The sequence below is a fragment of the Fonticula alba genome, assembly GCF_000388065.1.
Source record: "Fonticula alba strain ATCC 38817 unplaced genomic scaffold supercont2.31, whole genome shotgun sequence".
Taxonomy (NCBI): Eukaryota; order Rotosphaerida; family Fonticulaceae; genus Fonticula; species Fonticula alba.
This window is the reverse complement of record NW_009243001.1, coordinates 17,153-32,409: the sequence shown is the minus strand read 5'-3', so window position 1 is coordinate 32,409 and position 15,257 is coordinate 17,153. Positions and strand designations below refer to the sequence as shown.

General features: G+C 68.7%; 3 protein-coding genes across 3 annotated transcripts in view; all 3 read left to right on the top strand.

Annotated features, from left to right (window-relative positions):
- Positions 1–767: 767 nt before the first annotated feature.
- On the top strand, positions 768–10,439 carry H696_06217 (hypothetical protein). Its single transcript, XM_009499963.1, has 11 exons — positions 768–1,548; positions 1,663–1,784; positions 1,859–1,966; positions 2,128–2,342; positions 2,433–2,857; positions 2,996–3,184; positions 3,313–3,697; positions 3,868–4,531; positions 4,761–8,904; positions 9,063–9,903; positions 10,032–10,439. The coding sequence occupies exons 1-11, from the start codon at positions 937–939 to the stop codon at positions 10,211–10,213; spliced, it is 7,887 nt and encodes a 2,628-aa protein (XP_009498238.1). The 5' UTR covers positions 768–936; the 3' UTR covers positions 10,214–10,439.
- A 1,374-nt stretch (positions 10,440–11,813) lies between these two features.
- Positions 11,814–13,206, top strand: H696_06216 (hypothetical protein; the record flags this gene model as incomplete). Its single annotated transcript, XM_009499962.1, has 7 exons — positions 11,814–11,901; positions 12,071–12,100; positions 12,205–12,285; positions 12,479–12,556; positions 12,675–12,758; positions 12,905–12,991; positions 13,082–13,206. The coding sequence occupies 7 exons, from the start codon at positions 11,814–11,816 to the stop codon at positions 13,204–13,206; spliced, it is 573 nt and encodes a 190-aa protein (XP_009498237.1).
- A 469-nt stretch (positions 13,207–13,675) lies between these two features.
- H696_06215 (hypothetical protein) overlaps positions 13,676–15,257 on the top strand; it is a gene marked incomplete at both ends in the record, with an annotated part of 2,229 nt that continues 647 nt past the window's right edge. Inside the window, 7 exons of the mRNA XM_009499961.1 lie at positions 13,676–13,718; positions 13,811–13,897; positions 14,103–14,186; positions 14,365–14,448; positions 14,583–14,675; positions 14,850–14,933; positions 15,122–15,208. Coding sequence (XP_009498236.1) covers positions 13,676–13,718; positions 13,811–13,897; positions 14,103–14,186; positions 14,365–14,448; positions 14,583–14,675; positions 14,850–14,933; positions 15,122–15,208 — 562 coding nt within the window. The remainder of the gene's footprint in view (positions 13,719–13,810; positions 13,898–14,102; positions 14,187–14,364; positions 14,449–14,582; positions 14,676–14,849; positions 14,934–15,121; positions 15,209–15,257) is intronic.

Below are 15,257 nucleotides of genomic sequence, written 5' to 3'. Positions count from 1 at the left end.
GGGGTGCGAGGATAAAGTGTTGGAGGAGAAGAAATGCCGGGATGCGCGTCTGTCGGGGCACGGACGGGGCCCAAATGTGGGGCTGCCTGTCGCCACCCAGCGCCCTCCCCCCCCCGTCCGTCCTCGCGTTCCGTCGGACCGGGCATCCGAAAACAAGTATCATCTATCCCCTGAGATCGGCCGAATTAATGCCCCCCTCTGCCGCTGACGCGGGCCCTCTTCCCGACGGGCGCTAGCAGGCACCCCTGTGGCCGAGGTTCGGGTTGCCCGGCGGCCTCATGCTCCCAACGCACCGGGTTGGCACCTAGCCTGTGGGAATCCACCCCTGTGCTGGTGGCGGGAGCCTGGGGGCCAGCTTCTCGGGTCTCACGCCGTGGCTCCCCCGGGTCCTGTGCGGGGCAGAAGGACCGGAGCGAAGCAGGGGTCTGCCGAGCCGGGGAGAGAACTAGAGCAAGGGGGAGCCCCGCGCTCCGGATAGCCCCCCCCCCCCCGCCGCTCGCCTGCACCAGCGAGTCGGCGCATTCCCGAGACTCCTCCTCCGGCGTCTTGGGCCAGGGCCGGGCGAGGAGTGCCGTCCTGCGGTCTGTTCGTTAGCTGTGTGTGTGTGTGTGTGTGTGTGTGTGTGTGTGTGTGCGTGTGTGTGCGTGTGTGTGCGTGCGTGCGTGCGTTTCGACCCGGCATCGGCACACACGGCGACCATTTGGCCAGCCCCTCCGGCTCTGTCTCGAAAGACGGCCAGACACCTCACCTCCGTCTCCGTCCTCTGTCTCTCTCTCTCTCTCTCTCTCCCTCCCCTCTCCGTCCTTTTCTTCCCCAAGAATAGCCTGCCCCTCTCTTTCCTCCCTACTTCATCTCGTGTCCTCGCACCTTTTGGCGAACGGGCGCTCGCCGGCCACTCGGGACCCTTCCCCCCTCTTCCTTTGCCGATAAAGAGCCATGCCCTGCCCGACGCCGCCGCTGGCGGCCACCTTGGCCTCGTGGCTGACCACCCCTCGGCATGATGTCGGCCTGGTGCATGTGGCGCACTCGTCCTACTCGTCGCGCATGCAGCGAGCCTTCGGGCAGTTGGCCTTCGACGCGCAGCAGCGCCTCTCCGGCACCGGATCGGCCGCGTCCCCCCCTTCGCCATCGGGCGCCTCCTCCGGGGGGGACAGTCGTGCCAGCAGCCCCGGGGTCCTGTCGCCAGGACGCTCGGCCTCCTCCTTCAGCAGCACCATCATCGGGTCGCTTTTCTCCTCCCGTGACAAGGGCAGCTCCGCTGCTTCCACGACCGCCGCCGCCGCTGCCGATCCCTCCGGCTTCCCCAATCATGTTCCCCAGACGCCCCCCCTGTCGCGCCGCGAGTCGGCCACATACTACAGCATGCAGCCCTCACGGTCGACCGGTGACGCCAATCCCGGCTCGATGGCAAGCGCCACCACCGTTGTCCCCTCCGGCAGCACCCTCATCCCGGGCATTGGCATCGGGGAGAATGGCATCATTGTGGCCACGGCCAGTCGGCGTGGGCACATCTGGCTCTGGCGCCCGGATGAGTCAAACAACCTGGTGGTATGTCCCGGTCGCCATCCTTTCCTTGCCTCCCCCCCCCCCTCCCCCCTCCCCCGGCCTCCTTCGCTCCTCCCGCACTCCCACGCGCACCCTGACGCCCACGCCTGTCCCCAGCCCAAGGCCCTGCTCCTCGGTCACTTTGCCCCGATCACCGCCCTGGCCGATGTGTCCTGCGGGCCGCTCGATTCCTTCGGCTTCCGCCTGACTCCGATGCTGGCCAGTGTCGATGAAGATGGGTGCGCGTCTCCTCCATGCTCCGCCAGCCTCCCTGTCCATGCCGATTGACCGTCTCTCCCCCGTCGATTCCAAGTGTCTTGATGATCTGGTCGTTGCATGATGGCCGCTGCCTGAATGCCTCCCGTCGCGGCCTGCTCGATGGCTGTCCCAAGACTCTGGCTCTGCTGCCCTGCTTGAACATGTCCGCCTGCCCTCTGCCCCGCCCTGATGTCGCCCTCCCGCCTGCCCTTCTCGTCCTTTTCTTCGTCTCCTCCTCCTCCTCCTCCTCCTCCTCCTGACGCCCCGAGTGTCCCCCACGTCCCCCCCTCCCTCCTCCCCCTCCCCTGTTTGCTGCTGGCATAGCCGCCCATCCAGCCGGACTGGCCTCCTCTCCTCCAAGGACACGCTCCCGCGCTATGCCCTGGTGTCCGGCCGGTCACGGGTCTCCACCCTGGTGGACCTGCTCGGCGGGCACACCCCTCGCTCGGGCAGTCTCACCCGGAGCTACATGCGCGTGGTCGCGCACCTGAGCCTCACTGATGCCGACCAGTGGGTGGACTTCACTCTGTACCACCAATGTGCGCTTGACATCTTCCCATTCGCCCGGCCGCACGCTTGACACTCCCCCGCGCCCGTGCTGCTGGCCCCGCCGCTGACACCCGCCACAGTTGAGGTGTTTGTTTTTGCCTTCGACGGTTCCTTGCGCGTGTTCACCCTGGCGTCGCTGCTGCCGCCGTATCCGGACCGCGAGGTGGCCGCCCCGGCGCCGTCCAGTCGACGGGCCACCTCCAGCCAATTCGTCCAGTCGGTCCTCAACCAGGCCGGGCAGACCCTGCATCTGGGCCGGTCCGGCGCTTCACGCGACTCGGCCGGTGGATCGCATGTCGTCGCGCAAACCGGGCTCCCGGTGCCGAACGACCCCTCCAGTGGCTCCTTCACGGCACAGCTGATGTCACGCTTCCAGGAGCAGCCGCTGCTGCACCGGCCGCGCCCGGCGCGTGCCAACCCGACTGCTCGGCTGACACAGACGGTCTCGGCCTGCCTGTCCCCCTGCGACGGCTTCCTGCTGGTGGTCGGTCGCCAGCATGTGTCGGTACGCAGGCATCTTTGTCCACGTTTCGCCCCCCCCCCCTCCCTATGGCTTGATGCACCCTTCTGCTCACATTCGGCTCGCCGCCCTTGCGTGCGCATTTCCACACCCACACACCGACGCACGGGCGCAATGCCGTAGCTCCTGTCGCGTTCCTCGCTGGATGTCATCCACCGCGATCGCTGCCCCTCGGCCCTGGGCTGGCATTCCGGGGAGTTCCTCCTTCTGGACTACGACCAGGTGGAGCCTGACGCCGATGCCTCGGCCGAAGCGCCAGGTCTCTCCAAGAAGGCCCTGCTCACGCGCCTCCATGTGTCTCTCTCTTGCCGGGTGCGTCTTTTCGCCGCTCCTCCCGACCCTCCGGCCGCGCCTCTTCCCCCATGGCCTTCTGCCCACTTTGCTGACCATTGGCTGCCGCGAAATCCACGCCCCTCTCTCTCTCTCTGCCCGGGCCGCAGAGTGGCAGCAACTACATCTTCCGTTACGATGTCTACTGCGACCCGGCCACCGGGTTCCTATCCAGTCGTTCCTTCCAGCTCGGTGCTCTGGTGCCCGAGGCGGCCGCCCTCAATCCGGACACGGCTCTCATCAGCCCGGGGGCCAATCGCGCGCGCGTGCGCCGGACCTTGGTCCCCTCCATGTCCCTCGGCCCGACCAGCTGCATCCTGCGCGTTCCCACTTCCGGCGGGCCGGCCCCCGGGGCTCCTCCCTTCGAGGAGCTGCTGTTCAGCTTCGCCCGCGAGGGCGGGTCCAGCCATGTCCGATCCTGGTCCGTGGGAGCGGCCCTGCACGCCCTGGCGGCCATGCCATCTTCCAAGCGCCGTGCCGTGCCGCCGGCCCTCTGTGCGTGGATATACCCCTCGCTCCCTGTCGCGCTGCCACCTCCCGGCAGACATTGCCGCATGTGGCGCCTTCCCCTCCCCCTTGCCCCCTCCATCGACCTGCTCCTTGTTGACGCTCTTCCCCCCCCCCCCTCCCCCCTCTCTCTCTGTCTGCCCCTCGCTCGGTGCCAGCCATCCGGGCAGAGGACATTTGGGAGCCCGCCTTCCGGGCCAATGCGCCGGCCCTCTGCCCGGCGCAGCATGTGGACCCCGCCGCCTCGGCAGCCTGCCTGCTGGTCCCCTCCCGGCCGTCGGCCATTTGTCTGGTGCAGGGGCGCTTTCTGGCCCAGGGATTCCCGGATGGGCGGATTCGCATCCTGCCCGTCGGAGACTTTGGCCTGATTGCGGCGACGTCGGTCTCCTCGGCCGGGGTCGCCGGGTCCGGCTGCGGGTGCACCCCCGGCGATGAGGATGCCCATGAGTGCCCGGCCGGCGGGGCTGGCTTCTGGCTGGAGCCTGGCCACCCCGGGTCGCGCATTACCACCATGCTGGATCCCACCCCCTCGCTGGTGGAATCGGACTCCTCCTCGGTGACGCTCAAGTGCTACCTGGTGTCCGGCTCGGCGGACGGCATGGTCCGCGTCTGGAACCTCAAGACCCGGCAATTGCTGGCCACCTTCCTCTGCCACTCGGGCCCGATCACGGCGCTGCTGATCCCGCCGCCCATCCCCAGCACCGTGACAAGCATGGTGGGCGGTGTGGTGGGCGGGTCCGGTGGGATCCCCCTCCGGCGGTGCATCATCTCCGTCGGGGCCGACCACTCGGTGGCCATCCTCTCCATGGCCGGTCTTCAGTGGTGCGCCATTGCCCATGGGGTCCTCCTGGCCGCTCGCTCCTCCTCTTGCCGCTCGCTCCTGGGCTCCTGCCCTGCGTGCCTCGCCTTGCCTCGCCTCGCCTCGCCTCGCTTGGGGGCCCTCGTGGCTGCCCCCCGCCGCCCATGGCCGGCCTGCTGACCCCTCCTGCCGAATCGAATGCCATCTCCCTCCCCCCCCCCCCCCCCCGGTCCGACGGTTTTCCGCGCGCAGCGTCCACATGTTTGGCGGCCACCCGCACCCGATCACCTCGCTCATTTGCGACGGCGAGCGTCTCTTTGTCTCGTGCGGCACGCTCTTCTCGTCGCCAGTCGGGTCGGCCTCGTCGTTGATGGCTGTCACCACCACCCTCGGCCGGGATGCCCTCTTTTCCTCGACCTCCTCCATGAGCGACAACTTCTCGGTGGTCGCGTCCATGGCCCGCAGCCCGCAGTGTGTCTATGTGTGGCATCTGGCCACCGGGTATTTGGAGCGCGTGGCCGAGGGCCCACGCGCGCTGGTCATCCTCAAGGGGGTGACCGAGCGCCTGGCGGCCTTCGCCCAAATTGAACGCCAGCAGGCGCTCGACCGGCAGGCCGGCGACCTGGCGGCATCCGATGGCAAGGACCCCTCGGGCGCGGGGCGGCGGCGGTCGAGCGCGGCGGCGGCGGCGGCGACGGCCGTGGCGGCCGTGGCCGTCGGGGCCACCTCCGCCGAGACGCGCCTGCTCCAAAGCTCCAAGGCCAGCACGCAGATGATGGCCGAGGTGTCCGAATCGCAGATGAGCCTCTCGGCCGAGACCGGGGCCGGGCCGGACCGTGGGGACTCTCGGAACGCGGCGGGCCGCGCTCTGTATGACACGCTGGTTCCCATGGCCGCCGGGCCGTCGGTGCGTGCATCCGGCTCCGGCCCGCGGAGCCCGCTGATCGGCGCGGCGGCCCGGGCCGCAGGCGCGGCGGCCCCCAGCCGGGCCATCCTCCCGGCCCAGCCCAGCCCGCTGCTCTTCCAGCATGTGCCGGTCATGAATTCCGGTGCCAATGGCGACCCTTGCATCGAGCTGCTGCTGGTCACCTCGCTGCGCATGCTTGTCGGCACGCTGGAGGGGCTGGTCCAACAGTACTCGGTCATGGCGGCGGCCACGGCGACGATGGTCGACGCATCGGCCGCCGGGTCTCCGGCGCGGCAATTTGTCAGCCGTGGTCTGTTGGCCCGGCCGGTTCTTGCGCCGCGTCATCCCGCCGCCGGGGCAGCCCCCTCGATGGATCGCCTGGCGGGGGGCGGCCTGGCCGACGCATCGCAGGCTCTCTCCGAGCCCGAGGCCTCGGCCTCGCCCTCGGCCGCCCTGATGGCCGGCCAGCATCCGCAAGGCCAGCAGTTCGCCGTGTCCAGCCCGGCACTTCGAGCCCGGTCCGTGACCCTGACGATGGCCAACGCCCCGGGCGCCGCTGCCACTGGCCCGAGCGCCGGCGACACCTCGACCCCGGGGGACCCCCTCCCTCGGAGCCTCCACCAACTGTTCTCCCCGTCGCGGTCGGCCTCCAGCAGCTCGGCCACCGACTCCGGGCTCGGGGCCTCGCCGCTGGTGGACCTTTCGGCGGGCAGCCGTTCGCCCGACCTCGGTCTGCTGATGCTCGGGGAGACGGCGTCCCCGGGCCCGGCCACCGCCGGCATCGGGGCTACCCGCTGCGCGCACTGCGTCGCCGTGGAGTCCGGCATGCGGCGGCCCCCATCCGGGTCCATTCTCAGCGATGATGAGGCCCCCACCACCAGCCGTGGCCGCCCGGGGGCCGGACCGGTCCCCCCAGCCGGGCAGGTGACCCTTGCGCCAGCGAGCATGGGCGACTTCGGCCCCTTCGAGGTGGCGCCGGGGACGTCGGCAGCAAGCGCCGCCGCCGCCGCGAGCGTTCCTGTTGCCGGTGGCGGCGGCGTCCCGGTCGCCGCATCGTCCCCCTTGGCTCCGGCTGATGAGGCCCCCCTCTGCAGCTCCTGCGGTCAGCCGCTGGATCTGGTCGGCGAGTCGGAGTCCCCGCTGAACACCGACGATGAGGATGCCGGTGGAGCGCCCCGGCGCCGTCGTGGCACCGGCCGGTCGACCAAGCCGGCCGACGGGGCAGCCGCCATCGCGGTCCCGAGTCCCAGCCTGGCGGGCGCCTCCGCGGCCAGCCTGTCGCCGTCGCTCTCTGGGGCCCTGTCAGCCCTGCCTTCGCACTTGGCGTCGCCGACCCCGTCGGCCGCCACCTCGACCGACCTGTCGGCCGGACTGACGGCCATCGGGGCCGGCGCGGCACTCGACATGCCGGACATCTCGGCCACCCCGAGCAGCGCCTCGATCGCCGGGGCCGCGGGCTCCATGCCGGGTGCCGCCGCCGCCGCCGCCGCCGCCGCCGCCGCCTCTCGACAGACGGTGCCGCCTCTGCTGCCGGAGCTGAGCGAGCGCGATCGCAGCCTGGTCACCCTGGCGCGAACCTTCCTCAGTGCCCTGCACGCGTGGGATCTGGTGCCGCTGGTCTTCCCGAACTTCGAGTCCGGCTACGGGGTGGAAACCCTCGGCCCGGCCGAGGCGGCCCTCTCCCCCCGGGCGGACCTGATCCAGTGGGTGGCCGATTCGGTGCTCGGCCTGACGCGCATCCCCGACTGCCTGACCTGGGCCATCCGCAGCATCAACGGCACGGCCACCATCTTTGCGCCGAATGCCCTTGGTGGGCCGGCCACGGCGATGGCCACCGCCCCGGCGGCCCCCCTCACCCGGCAGCAGATCATCACCCAATCCGGGTGGGCGCTGTCGCCCTTTGTCACGGCCCACCGGCTGCTGAGCATCGTCTCGGTGCTGAATGTCCTGTCGAGCAGCGAAGACCTCTCGGCCAAGCTGGCCCCTCTGGTGCAGTTCTATACCGTGGACTTGGTCTTTGCCATGGTTGTCTCGCCGCCGGTGACCGCCTCCCCGGTGCTGGATCAGCACAATGTGGTGGTGGCGCCGTCCGTCTCCCCGAGCAACTCGCCCACCACGCCGTTCGCCTCGCCGGTGAGCACCCCGCCAGTTGAGCCGGCCGCCCCGATGCCCGCGGCCGAGCCCCCCTTGGTCGGTGCGTCGGGCCCCGAGTCGGCCACCCCGCAGCCTCTCTTTGGAGCCCCGCCCTCGGTGGCCTTCCTGTCCATGTATTGGATCGACCCGTCGCCGCACATCACCCGTGCTTGCCAGGCCATCCTGCGGTCCACGGTGACCGCTCTGTCGGACTCGGCCTGGCTCCGGCTGCTGGAATATTGGCTCGGCCGGCTGAGGAGCTTCTCGGCCCTGCTGTCCTTCCAGCTACACCGGGTGGCCGAGCAGCAGCAGCAGCAGGCCAGCACCACCGGCGGGTCCGGGTCTGGCTCCGGGTCCGGGCCCGGGTCCGGGCCCGGGTCTGGCAGTGGGCTCGGCGCCGGGGGCCCCGGGGGCCCCGGGCCCGGCTCCGGGGGGCGTCTGGACGGCGCACCTGGCCCCGGGTCCGGCTCCGGTGCGCACTCCTCCGGGGCTGGATCGGGCTCCGGTCGGCACGCCCCCCCGGCCTATGGCCAGCTATTGGGCGAGTGCCTGGCACTGGATCCCATCCCGGCCATCGTGGTGGCCGTCCTGCTGACCCAGCGCCCGGTGTCCAGCAATCTCCGGCAGCTGACCCTGCTGGAGTCCCCGGGCCGGCCAAACACCATCATGGTTGCATGGCAAATGTGCGCCCTGGCCCTCTTCTCGCTGTTGCAGCTGCCCTTCGGCCCGGGGGTCCCTCCCTCCGAGCCGGCCTTCAACTCCATCTCCATGGCCCGCGCGCGCATGGCCGCCGTGGATTTGCTCGGCCGCTACTGGCTGGCCAGCACCCCTCGTCTGAATTTGCCGAATGAGCCGGCCCCGGAAACCCGCACCGGTGGCTTCTCCGCCTTCCTGGACTTGCGGTCTGTGGTTCGGCTTTTCATCGGGATCGCCTTCCCGGCCAATGTGCCGCTGTCCGGCGGGCCCGGGTCGACGTCGGCGGTGCGATCCTCCTCCGGCACGTTGGCCGGCTCCGGTGGCCCGCGGGCCGCCGGGCCTCGGGGCCCTGGCGGCCCGGCCCCCTCTTCCAGCAGCCCCTCCCTGGCGGCAGGGGCCGGCGGCGATGTGGGGCCCAATGCGCCGGGGTCCGCCACGACCCCCGGCCGGACGCCCTCGCCCCTCCGCAACCCGGAGCTCATCTTCACCCAAAATGCCCGGTCTTCTTCGCTGCCCACATTGGCTCGATCAAGCCTCCTGCTGCTGGCCGAGCAGGCCCCTCTGGAGCTGCTGCAAATCATCACGGACTTCTTCTCGCCGCAAGCGTCCATGGGTGAGATGGCCTGCGCCATCAAGTTGATTCTCTACCTCACGCGCCGGGTACGTCCACATGTCGCCCCTGCCCCCTGCCCCCCCCCCCACTCCTCTTTGGCCCGTTGCTCCTTGCCCCTTTCGTCCCTTTGACGCTGACACGCGCCTCGCTGGCTTTCCCCCCCCCCTCTCTCTCTCTCCCGCCCCTCCGGCCGGCCGCTTCACAGTGCGAGCATCTGCCGGCCTTGTCGCGCGCCCTGCACGCCTTCGCCGGGTTCCTGGTCAGCCTGGTCATCGCCCGTGTCCTGGATGCCAAGCGCGAGCATCCGCAGCAGCTGACCACCCTGGCGCAGTATGCCCTGCTGTCCCTGCAGGCGACTGTCCCGTCGGTGCTGCTGTTCTCGCGCAACTCGCGCATCGTCTGCCCGGTTGTCATTGTTTCCCCGCTGGCGGGTGGCCCGCCGCTGACCGGTGGTTCGGGCCCCGGTGGCGGTGCCGCTGCTGCCATGGGGTCCGGTGGCGCTGGTGCGGCCCTCCCGGCCGGCGGGGCCAATGCCGGCCCCGGTGGCGATGCGCCCTCTCGCCAGGAGCGCTCTTGGCTGGCCATTTACGACCTGCTCACCGCGGCCCGAGTGTCGGTCTTTGACCTGGGCATCATCGGCCAGGAATGCGGGCCGGTTTGCGGGCTGACCATCTCCCCGGACAATCACTGGCTGGTGGCTGTCATGTTCCCGAGCACATACTCCTCGCGGCGGGTCCATCTGCAGCCGGGTGCCGATGCGGCGGCCGCAGCGGCCGGCGACCCGCGCTCGGCCGCCTCCCTGGCCGATATGACGCCCATCCCGCTGGAGGGCGCCTTCCGTGTGTGGCCTCTCAGCCAGCAGGCCATCGGCCCGCTGTCGGTCATGGCCAACCGCGGCTCAGCCCAGCCGAATATCGGCACCCCGCTGCCGCCCGTCCCGACGGTCAGCGGCTCGACCGGGGGCTCCTCCTCCGGGTCCTCCTCCGGCTCCATGACCGCCGTTCCGGCCATCAAGACCGGCCGCATGCCCTGGCGCTTCGAGCAGGGTGCGTCTTCCCGGCCCTCCTTCCTCTTTCTTTTTTTTTTTTTACCCCCTCCCCGCGGCCCCTCTCTGCCCTTGCTCCCTCGCCATCTCTGACCCCCTTCTCGTTGCCCGCCTCTCCGCTCGATCTAGACCTCATTCACTATGCCTTGCGGAACATCCGCTTCGAGTGGCAGGCCTCCGCGCCCACCGGCTCGCAGGCTTACCCTCGCATGCGCTCCCTCTTCGGTCGGTTGATGGTGCATTTCGCCCCTCGGGGCGTTGACGGCCCGCCGCCCTTCGAGATCGTTTGCGATTCCTTCCTGCACAACTGAGGACAATCCTGGCCACCAGTCTGCCTGTGTGTGTGTGTGTATGAACTCCTCTCCGGATACGTGCACACACACACACGCGCAGACACGCACATACGCGCACCAGCACGAACACCTCCCCCCTCCGTCAGGAGCTTGGACGAGGCTGGACCTTCCTTCCTCCCTTTTCCTGGCCCTCCCCTTCACCACACGCCCTTGTACACCCGGCGTCCCCGCCCCACGCCGCCAATAGAGACATACTCTCGCGCGTCACCCTGCACGAAGCCTGATCCACATCGTAGCAGCATCGGTATGCTGCTTCATGTTCTGATGCACTTCATCGGGGCTTTGCATTCTTGGCCCATGCCCCGAAGCAGAGACATGTGCCGACGCACAAGTACCCGCATTCCCCACAATCGCAACCACGATCTTCGGCCCGGGCTGTCGTTGTCCTCCCTCCGTCCGCCTGGCGCTTCGCCCGCCTTTGGACCTTGGTATGGAGTCACCCGCCGGGCTTCGCCGAGGGCTGCCCCGGCTGGCGCCCCTCCCCAAGCGACAATACATCGTCCCCACGAGACCCACTGCCGATGATGAGCAAATGGCATGCCAGCACCTGGTTCGGAGAGTGAACTATCTCTCTACGCATTGCTGTCTACAATCACACACACACACACACACACACACACACACACGCTGGCACACAAAGACACATACAAGGGACACGGGGGAAAAAAGACCCATAGCCCCAAGGCCACATACACAGGCTGGCCCTCATCTGGGCCAGATGTCCTCCGGCGAGGCCCTTCTCTGCGGGCTTTCGTCGCAAAGCGTCCGAACTGACCCCCGGGGGGTTGCGCCGGGCCCCCATGCGCATCCTCGGCCCGAGGTTGGCTCCATTTGGCGCACCAACCTGAGACCCCCTCACTCCCTCCGGTGGCCGCCCCCCTCCCCGGTCCCTCCTTCCCGAAGAGGGCACCAGACGCCAGCTGCCGAGAGGGCAATCGAGCGTCGATCAGCCGGCCGATTTAATCGGTGCCGCCGCCCCCCCCCCCCCCCCCCCCCCCCGGCGCCCCGAGGAGGAGGCTATATGCTAATGTTCCCCTCAGGGGGCAACCGAGTGGCGAGGGGCTCCGCAGGGCTCCTTGTGGCAGGGGAAGAGGGCCAATTCCTTTGGCCCACCTCGCCACCATGCCCAAGCCTCCGTGTGGCTGGCCAGATGGCGCATCGGGGCCGCTCGCGCAGGCCCAGCCTGCCAGCAGCCCTCCACCCTTGCGAGGCTGGCCACGCAAGCGCCCTCTCTTCGGGGCCCTGTCTCCTCGCAGCCTTGCTGACTGTCCCCCAAGAAATCCCTCCCCCCCCCCCCCTTGCCCGCTCGATCGATTGTTCTTCCTCCCCCTCTCCCTTTGCTTTTCTCCCTCTCGACGCCCAGCACCCCACCTGCCAGTTCCTGTCTTGCCGCTGCGTCTCTTTTTGTGGTTGCTCACAAGCCGGGCGCCCGGCCTCATCGCTGCTCCCTCACCCGCTCCCCGGCAAAGGGGCCCTTCTATGCTCGCCTGTTAGGTGGGGAAAAAAACATCGCCGGATCTGCTCCGCATCGAGCGCCCACCCGGGCAAAAGGTCGCCCATGACTCTGGCCCATGAACAGCCTGCGGCCCAGCGGCCCGCCAGCACGCCTACACATTCGCCGCTTTTTCAGGACCACCTCGTCCAGGGTACGCAACCAGCGGCAGGTCCCCGCATGATACCGCCGGTTCCCGGTCTGACACGCGGATCTCGTTCCCCGAGGAGGCCACGCGGCCCGTCGACTCTCCATCTATCTCTCTCTCTCTCTCCCTCTCGGCTCTCCGCCTGCTTCATTCCCCCGCCCGCTTGGGGCCGCAGTTCAGTACATCGGCCCCTCCCAGTGCCGCGGTATGGCCAGCACGCCGGAATCAGCCCACTCGCACACACAAGCCCGGCCAATCGCCATGAAGTCCCCTTCGCTGACCATCCTCTTCTGACCGGCTTCACCATAGAGTCGACCGATGTTCAGTCCTTCCGGGAAATGCTGACCCGTAATCCCTCATGGGAGTACCTGGAGATCGGGTCCGAGCGCGGTGCGCCCCCTGCATCCTGCACCCTGCATCATGCTCGGCAGGCCCCGTTCCCAGGCCTGCTGTTGCAGCAGCTGCTGCTGCCGCCGCCGCCGCCGCCGCCGCCGCCGCCGCCGCCGCTGACCTATGCCACCATCGGGCCTTCCTTTTTGCCCCTCTCCTCCTGACCGGCCCGGCTGCCGGTCCTCCGGTCCAGCTCTCGGCGACAAGTTTTACTCCTGGCTCGCGCGGATGATCCCAGACATGCATGGCTTGCGAACGCTGGTCATTGGTGGTGCGGCCCTCGGGGACACAGATGGGGCAGGCCTTCCTCCGCGCCCCACCGGGCCCGATGGGCTCCCCTGACACTGACCCGGCCATCCCCTGTCTTCCCTCCGCCACGCCTGCCGTAGCATCATCCATGTCCCAGATGACCTTGGCCAACCTGCTGCTGGTGATCCTGAATCACTCGCAGATCTCCCACCTCGGGCTCATCGGTGCGGGCAGATGCTTCCAACGCACTCGCCGAGGGCGTGGTTTGCACCCAGGCAGCCCCCCCCCCCCCCCCCCTGCCCCGGCCCCGGCCCCGGCCCCGGCCCCGGCCCCGGCCCCGGCCCCGGCCCATGCTGACACACCCACCCAGACCAGGACTCGCATCGAGAGGCATTCAGCGAGAATGTGGCGGACTTGCTCCGGTTCCCGGGCTTCATCAAGTCGCTGGCTTTGAAGAGTGCGCCACCGGGCCCCGGGCCACGCCATCCGCCGGAAGCATGTTCCCTTGCCTGACCGTGTCCGCCATCCAAACGACGTGCTGCGTCAGACTGCCCGCTGTCGGTGACCAGCATCGACAATATCTGCGGCTCGCTCGAGATCCCCGGCTCGACGCTCACGAGCCTCTCGCTGAAGGGTGCGTCTCGGCGCCGGGGGGGGTGGCTACAGCAATGAGGAAGGGGGTAGGCGAGTCCGCGCGCGACAGAAGAAACCGTGTGCCGGGGAGCAAGAGGACATGCCGGTGCATGTGTGTACGTGTGTGCCTGAATGCGAGTGCGCATGCGCGTGTACGTGTGTGTACGTGTGTGCCTGAATGCGAGTGCGCATGCGCGTGTCCGTGTGTGTACGTGTGTGCCTGAATGCGAGTGCGCATGCGCGTGTCCGTGTGCGCGTGTGCGCTGGGCGGTGGGCGAGTAAGGCCAGGGGGAGGCAATCGCTGGAAGACAAAGGAAGCGAGCCCCGCTCCGAAAGGAAGAAGGCCAGGACCGGCCAGAGTGAGAGCCACCAGAAGGCCGCCAGGGGACGGGCGGGGGGACGGGTGTGGCCGGCGAAATGCTGACCTCCAGCCCGTGTGGATTCCCCCTGCGGGGCCACGCACACCTCAGGCATCTCTCTCTCGGGGCAATTTGACCGGGTGTGTGCCATGCTGCAAAAGAATCGGGCTCTCCAGCAGCTGGCCCTTGTTCGTACGTGTCGACCGATTGCCGGCCCGGGGCTTGATGCCAGCGATTGACACGCTGTCCGTGGCTCCACTCCCTCTGCCGCCGGTCTTTCCCAGGCTGCGGACTGAACACGCACAACTGGGAGCAACTCTTCGATGCCCTCTCCGTCCGGCCGATCGGGCTCACGCACCTGGACGTATCAGGTACGCCGCCCCGATCGGCACGAATTCGCCGGTGAAATATGCTGGAGGCAGGCCTTCCTGGCCTCGCCGGCCCATCGGCTCTTTCGGCTGCTTTACACGCACACATGCATGCATGCATGCATGCGTGCTGCCCCCCTCCTCCCTCCTGACTCATCCCGGTTTCCCATTTTTCTCCCGGGTCTGGCGCGCGCGCGCGCGCGCGAAGGCCACCTCATCACCGATCTCGGCTCGGCCTTCATTGCCAACATCATTCGCTTTCAGCCGGAGCTGGAAGTCTTTAAAGCATCAGGTAGGTGCTCTGAACCGGGGGGGGGGGCCATAGGGCAGGGAGGGGGAGAGCCCCACGCAGGGCATCGAATGTCCGGCTGGTGCGATATCCTCGGTGAAGGGCCTTTTTTAACATGGCCCCCTGGGCCATATGTGGCACTGGGACCCGCCACCCGCCTGCCGGATGTTTCCCCTCCAAGGGTGCGGCATCGAGGGGCGAGCCACCATCGAGATTTTGTCCGCCCTGAGGAGCAGGATCACGCTCACCGGGCTGGATCTGAGCGGTGCGTGCCCGAGCCTGTCGCATGCATGCATGCGCGCCCGTGCCGCCCCGCCGGCCTGAACATGGCCACATGCGAAAGTTTGCCGCCGACTCACGCTCAAGCCTTCCCCCCCTGGAGGGGGTGCCCCACTCCAGACAATCCACTCAGCGATGCTGCAGCCCTGATCTTCTCGGACATCCTGGAGCGCGAACAGCCCGGAAACCGCCTCCGGAAGCTGGACCTCTCAGGTGCGCAAACGCGGGGCGGGGGGCCCCCAGGGCCGGCTGCGAGACGCGCCCTCATCATTCGGCAGGGGTGCAGTATTGACCAATGGAAATCACCCGTCCGGACCGGCCCTGTATATCTCCCCCTCGCCCCCCCCCCCCCCTCCCGACTGATCGCATGCTCACGCGCCCCGAAAGGTACCGGCTTGGAGAAGCCCGATCTTGCATGGATCTTCGAGGCCCTGGGCCGTAACACCTCCATCTCTTCGGTGTCCTTCTCCCGTGCGTATGCTCTCCTTTCGGGGCTCGGGCCGCCCTGCTTGGTGACGGGGCCGGCCGCCTGTGGCCCGAGGAGCATGTTGCCATTGGAGCGGGAAGACGGGGAAAGGAAATGCGCCATCTATACCATACTGATCTCCCCAGCGTCTCCGACCACGATCTCCCGGGGCGCGGCTGTCTTGCTTTTCCAGGTTGCCCCATTGTCGGGGAACTGCCCACATGCCACATTCTCTCGGCTGTCGCCAGTTACGGCGTTCGGAGACGGATCTACCTCAAAAGTACGTGCCCAGGAGGGGAGGGAGACATGGGTGGGCTCGAGGCGGGGGG

Bases quoted from the DNA above. Each gene is read 5' to 3' on its own strand.
- H696_06217 (XM_009499963.1), top strand. From the start codon at position 937: ATGCCCTGCCCGACGCCGCCGCTGGCGGCCACCTTGGCCTCGTGGCTG. The intron at 3,185-3,312 runs GTGCGTCTTTTC...CCCGGGCCGCAG, and splicing joins ATGTGTCTCTCTCTTGCCGG to AGTGGCAGCAACTACATCTT. The intron at 8,905-9,062 runs GTACGTCCACAT...GCCGCTTCACAG, and splicing joins TTCTCTACCTCACGCGCCGG to TGCGAGCATCTGCCGGCCTT.